The following is an 8019-nucleotide window of genomic DNA, read 5'->3' as shown; positions in this document are numbered from 1 at the left end:
CAAGCGAGTGCTAGAAAATAAGATAAAATAGATAAAAATATATATATAATACAACAAGGCACAGTGAGTTACATTGCACGTTCCATGGACAGTGGGTCATAGCAGCAGTTAAAAGTGTCTTTAGTGATTCATAGTTCATAGTTCATAGTAGAAGGTGTGTGTGGAGGGGGGGGGGGGGGGGTGGCTAGGCATTCAAGAGTCTGATGGCCTGTGGGTAGAAACTGTTTGTGAGTCTCGTGGTTCTGGCTTTCAGACTCCTATATCGCCTGCCTGATGGCAGGAGGTTGAAGAGTCTGTGTTGGGGGTGTGCGCTGTCCTTAATGGGGCCAGATATTATTGCTGGCGGGCCAATTTCGGCCCACGGGCCGCCTATTGCCGACCTGTGCTGTAGAGTGTAGAGGAAGGGTAGTTACTGGTGTCTGTCCCGTAACAAGTTGTATCTTTCTTTCTTTTAATTGCATGGCGTACGTCCAGGGGCGGGGCTAGGGGGTGGCTACTTGGGCTCAAGCCCCGAATGTTTTCTGAAAAGCCCCGAATCTATTTTCCAAAAAAAGATATTATTTTTTTTCTTTTTTTTTTTACAATTCATCATTGTTACATGAAAATATGTTTGCACCAGATTTAGCAGAAGCTAATTTCCATCTGTAGTCTATCCTGCTGCTAACTGTATTTGAGTGAGTTAAGTCTTGGTGTTATGGTAGACTCAGACCTAAGCTTTAAATCACAATCAACAAGTTGACAAAAACATAATTCTTCACCTTAGAAACATAGCTAAAGTACGGCCATTTATAAATCAAAAGGACGCTGAAAACCAGATCCATGCCTTTATCTCAAGCCGACTCGACTACTGTAATGCACTCCTTACCGGCCTCCCGGAAAAATACGATGATAACTATTTTATTGCAATGCACTATTTTACTTTGTATCAGTGATAATCAAACTGTAAACAAAGACGCATATTAACACTTTCAGCGCCAGATGGCGCTGTTTACTGTTACTGTTGAAAGGCCAGCGCCTTTTAACATGGGGATACGTGGCTGTGTTTGCAGGCCTAAAGCTATATTATATATTATAGCTATGGATCTAATAATATAGTCGATTGTCATTGAGTTTCTTCCGGTCAAGATGCAAAAAACAGATAATTTTTCCATCCATACATTTCCGTTTTATACCGTTGTGAATATGAGTGTAGTTTCAGGGTGGTCTGGTGTCATTTCCAAAATGACAGACACCAAGCCACATAGTTTCAAATGGAGTGCAATAGCGGCCGCAAGGTGTTAGGCGGCGGTATTGGACTTTTGAGATCTCAGACCCATCCCCAGTGATAACACAGGCTGCCGGCATCTCTTTATGAATGGAAATATTGAATAAAAGAAACAACGATGAAAACCCGACTATACTCTGGTTTTCGGGGGTCCTGGCGCTCAACGTTCGGCGAGTTAACCCTAGATCTTAGATCCTAATATGAAAAATGATGTGATTTAATGTTCTATGTCTTACCTTGACTTTGTCTATTTTACTGCTATCTATTTTATGCTTTATGTCTGCACTTTATGCATTGCTCTTGATCTGCCAATGTTGTGCTCATTTTATGCCTGTCTTTTTGTACTGCTGTGAAGCACTTTGGGCTGCAATTCTTGTATGAAAGGTGCTATACAAACACAGTGTATTATTATTATTATTATTATTATTATAAATTATTATAGTTTGCTTCATTAATTAAAGGGTGTGAATTTAAATGTTCTATAGTGCCTTTTGTCCGCTTTAAGGTGGTGGTATAAGTTAAAGGTTGTGGTGTCAAAGTAAAAAAAAAACTATCTGGGCTAAGCCCCGGATCTCCTACAATCCTAAATCCGCCCCTGGCTCATTGTGTCTTTACCAGCACAGCACCAGGTGCACTGGGACAACATCGGAAAGGTGCCTGCTAATGAAGGCAAGCTAGAGTCTAATGATTGTATGGTGAATAGCGCCATCTTGTGTCCATGATAATCTGCCACCAGTTTATACTGTAAATCAGTGAGAGTTGCCAAGTGTCTGGAATGCCCTTCCTCGTGGCCTAAGAGCTGCAGCGTATGTTGATATTTTTTAAAATCAGCTAAAAAATTACTGTTTAAACAGGCTGTTGGGTAATGTTTGAGCTTCTCCTCCAGGTGTAAAATATGTCTATTGTTTTTTTTCCTGTGATGCATTGTGTTTTTGTTCTGTTTCTTATCACTTGAATGGTTCTTGCTTTTTATTTGTATATTTTATTTCTGCTGTATGTAAACCACTTTGTGAGTTCTCTCTGTGAAAATGCTATACAAATAAACGTTACTTACTTACAATGGCCCGTCCAAAGATCTCTTGTCATTGTATTGACTATAGGGCTTAAACCACTACACCTTGTATTCAAGATCCTTAACACTCTTCTGGGTCCTGGGATATTTTCAATGTTTTGGCTCATTTTGATTTAAATTGTATAATTCCCATTTTAAAATGTTTTACCATGGTATGTTTGGTATCCTTTTTTTCAGCACAGTCTCACCTATATGACTGACAGTTAGTTTTCATACTGTATAATACTGTATAGTGCATAATGTACAACACAAAACACAAATTGTGTTATCGTGTGCAGTATCACAATTAATACAATTAATTAACGATAACACATCATTCGCAGGCCAATATACAGATTACAAAACATACATTCAAAACTAAAATAGAAAATCTAGTACATTTACAAACCAATGAGCTTCTAGATAGACACTAGAAAAGATATGCAGCCAGTATGAGCTTCTAGATATCAAATATCCACACGGGTCCTTCTGGGTTTAGATGTCCACGTTTATTTAGTACGAATAAAAGAACAAAAGACAAAATGCACGATATTCAATGAATGGTCATTCCTCCTAAGCCAGCTCCTATCTAGGTCTGTCTCCCTGGAAGTCTGCCACCAGAAGAACATCTCTCTAGCTCTCCTTGAGCTCTTTTGATAACGCAGATGGGTCTGTTCTGAAACTAAATAGTTGCATTTACGACTGACCCACGCCCAACACATCCTGGCTGTGGGTTCAACCGAAGGCCTTGAAGATAGAAGAGAGTCCCGTATGAAGTGTCCCGGCTGCCCAGAGATAAGAGGTGAGGGAGAAGGTTATAGGCTGAATCAACCTCCCCATGGAGGTCCGGCCCCCACATTGTTACCAACCCCCCCTGGAACAGAGAGAGGAGGGACAGACCCAAATCCCACAGTAATGACCAAAATGACCAAAGGTGATCAAATGCAAATAAAATGGTTGCATATTGTTTTCCAACCCACCCAATAGTATGAAAATAAAGATTTTGACTTCCCCACATGCAAAGGAACAGAGGTATTAAAGATAGGAATCAAATATGTGAATATGCGAATATCCAATCAGACAAACTTTACCCCGGTAGGCTAGAAACTGTGTCCCTCAGAACAAAGATAGTGACTGAGTGAATGTAACTCCTAATGGCCTCATCTTTCACAACTCAGCATCTTCAAGATCAATTTAAATCCAAAACCCTGGGTAGAGGAGCTGTGAATGTCACTGATCTCTACTTCAGCTCACAGAACTCAGCATCCCCAGGTTGGTAACATAACCAAAGTCCAGGATAGAGAGGCTGAGTGAATGTGGTGTTGACTCTGTGCAGGAGGGTCATTGTGTCAGAGACGCTGTAGAAAGACAGAGTACCTGCCCTGTGTTCCACTACTGTTCCTAATTTATGCAAATGACATGTCGTCAGCTTGTGACTGCAACTTGTTCCTGTTTGCGGACGACTCAGCCCTGCTGGTCTCTGACAAGAACAAGTTACAGGTTGAAAAAACCCTCAGCTCGGAACTAGGCAAAATCTGCATATGGCTCGCCGACAACAAACTATCATTACACATGGGCAAAACAGAGTCCATTCTCTTCGGTTCAAATAACAAACTCAGCAAAACAGACGGCTTCTCAGTTACAGTGGGTGACAATATTGTCACAAGGAAAGATGAAATTACCTACCTGGGTTCCATCCTAGAGGCTAATCTTTCCTGTGACAAAATGGCATCCAATGTAATAAAAAAAGTCAATCAACGAACTCGATTCTTGTACCGGATCTCCTCCCTGGTAAACAAGAATACCCTGAAGACTCTGGCAGGAGCACTCATTCAAGGGTACTACGACTATGCTTGCACCTCATGGTACCAAAGCACCTCAAAGGCACTAAAAACCAAATTACAAACATCTCAAAACAAACTAGTCAGACTACTGCTTGACCTGACTCCTAGAACCCACCTCACCCCTGCACACTTTGCCAACCTAGGATGGCTTAGAGTAGACGACAGAGTACAGCAACTTGCAATGGGCCTGGTCTACAAGATACACTACACGACCAAGGTACCCATGTACATGTCAAAATACTTCCCAAAGGTCAGTGAATACCACGATCACAACACCAGAGGGAGCTCCACAAATCATGTAAAACCCAGATTCGGCTCAAACAAGGGACTAAACACGTTTCGCAATTATGCCACAACAATGTGGAACGCCCTACCCAAAGCTGTAAAGGAATGTGAATCACTACCCACCTTCAAAAACACTCTCAAAGAACACCTACGGGAGACTGCAATTCAAAACTGGCCCCTACAAATGTCCTAACCCAGTTGTACAATAAAGACCAAGCATGGCTTTGTCAGTATTCCAATGTACAGCCCCACCCAACCCCACCCCACCTACCCAACCTCCTCCAATGTACAGTTTCTATGTCAAATGTATGTCAGTATTCCAATGTACAGTGTCCCCCCCCCCTACCCAACCCCCCCCCCCCCCCCCCCCCCCCCCCCACCTCCAATGTACAGCCCCACCCCACCTACCCAACCTCCCCCAATGCACAGTTTCTATGTCAAATGTATATACACTCTTCTTCTGGATTTTTTTAGTATCACAAACAGTACTGTATTTGAAAATCTGGTATGTCATAAATGTATAGTTGTAGCAGTACTGTCTATCTGTATGTCATGTGTGTCATATGATGAATTGAAAATGGGGGACCCTGATGGAAACAAGACGAAAGTCTTTCTCAGGTCTGCATCCTCTTAACAATTGTATGTATTGAGCTGTACTATACTGTACCCATTCTGCAATCTGTTAATAAACTTTTCAATCAATCAATCAATCCAGGTACACTCCTATTCTGGAGGACCGGGGCCCGGTACTGTTATGAGCTTGTTATTGTGTCTGAAGAAGTAATTAGTTTCACTTGAACTGCACTCTAAAGCCCAGGATTTGGAATTGTATCCAAATACACATTTCACCCAGGTGCCTGTTCTACTAATGTCTTTGTAGGAGGCTGCTACATGAACCACTTCACTCCACTCCACCTCCCAGTAACAGCGTCCAGGCAGACCTTCTCTACCCAGAACCTGAGAACATTTATTAAATCTTTCTGGGTGATTAGGATATGATTGCTCTTGCTGCATACATGTTGCTTTTCTGTTCCCCTCAGACAAAGACAGACGTGTGTTTGTTGTGTTTGGGTCCAGTGTGATCTGAGAGGAATATTGTAAGAAGTCAGCTCTGGTCTTGGGCTCTGGTGGCAGTAAAACAATAATAACTGCATTCACTGTTGTTGAGATTCTGGGCCACTGCTCTTCCAGAACGTCCTCTAGTTTGTCTCTCAGTTTAGACATGACCTCAGTCACATCTGCAAAGTACAGGAGAGGAAGGACACTGATGCTGGGTGAGTCTGTAGACTCACTGGGACAGGAGAGGGAGGGGTAACTCTGTAGAAAGTGGTTGTGGTCCTCTGTGTGTGAGAGCTGCTCCAGCTCAGTGTCTCTCCTCCTCAGGTCCGCTATCTCCTGCTCCAGTCTCTTCTGCAGTTCTTCAGCCTGAGTCACGGTGGTCCTCTGTCGGGCTCTGATGACCTTCTTCAGCTCAGAGCGCCACGTCTCCAAGGAGCGTATCAGCTCAGTGAACATTCTCTCACTGTCCTCCACTGCTTTATCAGCAGAGCGATCGAGATAATCAACAGCCTGTTGGGCCTCTTTGAGTTGCTTCTCTCTCTCCTGGACTCTCTGGTGGACTTTCTGCTGACTCATGCCAAGCTCTTTCTGTCTCTCCGTCCTTTCCGCTGCAGCTGAGACTGTATCGTGGCCTTTATGTTCATCCATGGAACACAAATAACAGATGCACTGCTGATCAGTACGACAGAAAACATCCAGAATCCTGTCATGACGAGAGCAGGTGTTCTCCTGAAGCCGTGTGGAGGCTTTGACCAGCTTGTGTTTCTTTAACGGAGCTACAGTGTGATGAGGCTGGAGGTGAGTTTCACAGAAAGAGGTCAGACATACCAGGCAGGACTCGAGGGCTTTCCGCTTTCTCCCAGTGCAGAAATCACAGGCCACATCTCCAGGTCCAGCATAACAGTGATCAGGAGGAGCAGCTTGGAGTCCTGTCTTCATTAGGTTTTCTATCACTTCAGCCAGCATATTGTTTTTCTTCAGAACAGGCCTCGGAGTAAAAGTGTCCCTGCACTGGGGACATGTGTAGATCCCCGTCTGATCATCGTGATCCCAGCAGTCTTTAATACAGCCCATACAGTAGCTGTGTCCACAGGGAATAGTTACCGGATCCTTCAGTACATCCAGACAGAGAGAACAGCAGAACTGGTCCCGGTACAGATCAACTCCTTCTCCTTGCTGCGCCATTTTATTCTACAAAGACAACGACACTCTTAAGTTTTGTTTACTCTGATCGACCGTGTGTTCGGTGGGAGCTGCTTCCTGGTTCTAGCTGTCCAGGGGAGGAGTCGCTTTAAAGAGACAGTGTCTATTTTACTGTGATTCATAGATAGAAGATGTTTTACATAGTTCAGGACTTTCTCTCGTCATCAACTACCTCTAAGTAGTAAGTAAAACCACTAAAACTCATAAGCAGAAAGAGAGACAATGGAAAATGGTATACATACATACTCAATTGTGGTAAATATTGAGTTGAATTTCATAAATAACCTTGTATACTGTTTAGCAGAAGTGGTTGCAGGGCTAAATGAGGAATGAAACGCAGGGACAGTTGGATAGACAAAGGTCACACCTAATGTGACCAGATTAGTACTGTATGGTAATGGCCCAAAAGGTCAAAGAGTATTCACACCCCCCCCCCCCCCACCAGAGGACATCATGCCAGCCCCCACTCGTGAGACAAGACCCAACACAGCGACCACACGGACGGGGGCCACCGGCGGAACCCCTCTGTGCTCAGCGGGGGACCACACCGACGGGGGCCACCGACGGGCCCCCTCTGTCTCTGTCCCATCGCGTCGCCACGGCCCGGAGGTGGGGGCTGCCAGCCCCCACAGGAGATCGCCCACAGGAGACGCATGATTGGATCAACTGTGTTGGTGAACTGTATTCTATTATTGGCTAGAAATTGTAGTATATAGGAGGAGACAAATTGGTAATTCGGGAGCCCCAGACGAGACCGACCCCAGGGGTCTGTGGGCTCCACCGCTCCACCACCGAGAGAGACTGACTGATGCATTTTATGTGAGTAAATACATGGGAAAACACCATTTGTTGTTTAAAGTTTAGTGTAAATCCTTAATGTCTGAAACCAGATTTACTCATGTATAATGTGTGCAGCATGGTCAATGTATGTTCAAATTATGTTACCAAGTGACTGTTTATGTACATTATTGAGGTTTGAGAATGCAAACCTGATTGTAATTTCTGTACACAGATAGCCCTGTTAATGTTTTCTGATAATCTTTTGTCCTATTCACCTTGGTCTCCTGGCTCTGATCAAATAAATGTTGAATTGGACTATAGTTCATGGTTTGTCTGGCCTACACGTTTATTCCTCATCTGCTTAAGTCAGATGAGGAGATCAACAATTCTATCACGTATGATCCCTTTCTCCTCCTTCCAGATAATCAATCTCATTTGTACTGTACTACAATAACCTCAAATTATTGTAGGGTTCTGTGGGAATTTACCACACAATAAAACACGTTATTTCTCTCTCTCTCTCTCTCTCTCTC

General features: G+C 43.6%; 1 protein-coding gene across 1 annotated transcript; it reads right to left on the bottom strand.

Moving 5' to 3' along the window:
• Positions 1-3555: 3555 nt before the first annotated feature.
• On the bottom strand, positions 3556-6688 carry LOC311243447 (tripartite motif-containing protein 16-like; the record flags this gene model as incomplete). The annotated part of the gene is made up of 2 exons (XM_084332680.1): positions 3556-3690; positions 5294-6688. 2 exons carry the CDS (start codon positions 6686-6688, stop codon positions 3556-3558), a joined length of 1530 nt encoding a protein of 509 aa, XP_084188806.1.
• Between the last annotated feature and the right edge of the window lie 1331 nt (positions 6689-8019).

This window comes from Notolepis coatsorum (genome assembly GCF_963971535.1).
Source record: "Notolepis coatsorum genome assembly, chromosome: 17".
NCBI classification, from domain to species: Eukaryota; Metazoa; Chordata; class Actinopteri; order Aulopiformes; family Paralepididae; genus Notolepis; species Notolepis coatsorum.
The sequence above is the reverse complement of the archived record's forward strand: the minus strand, read 5'-3'. Positions and strand labels throughout refer to the sequence as shown.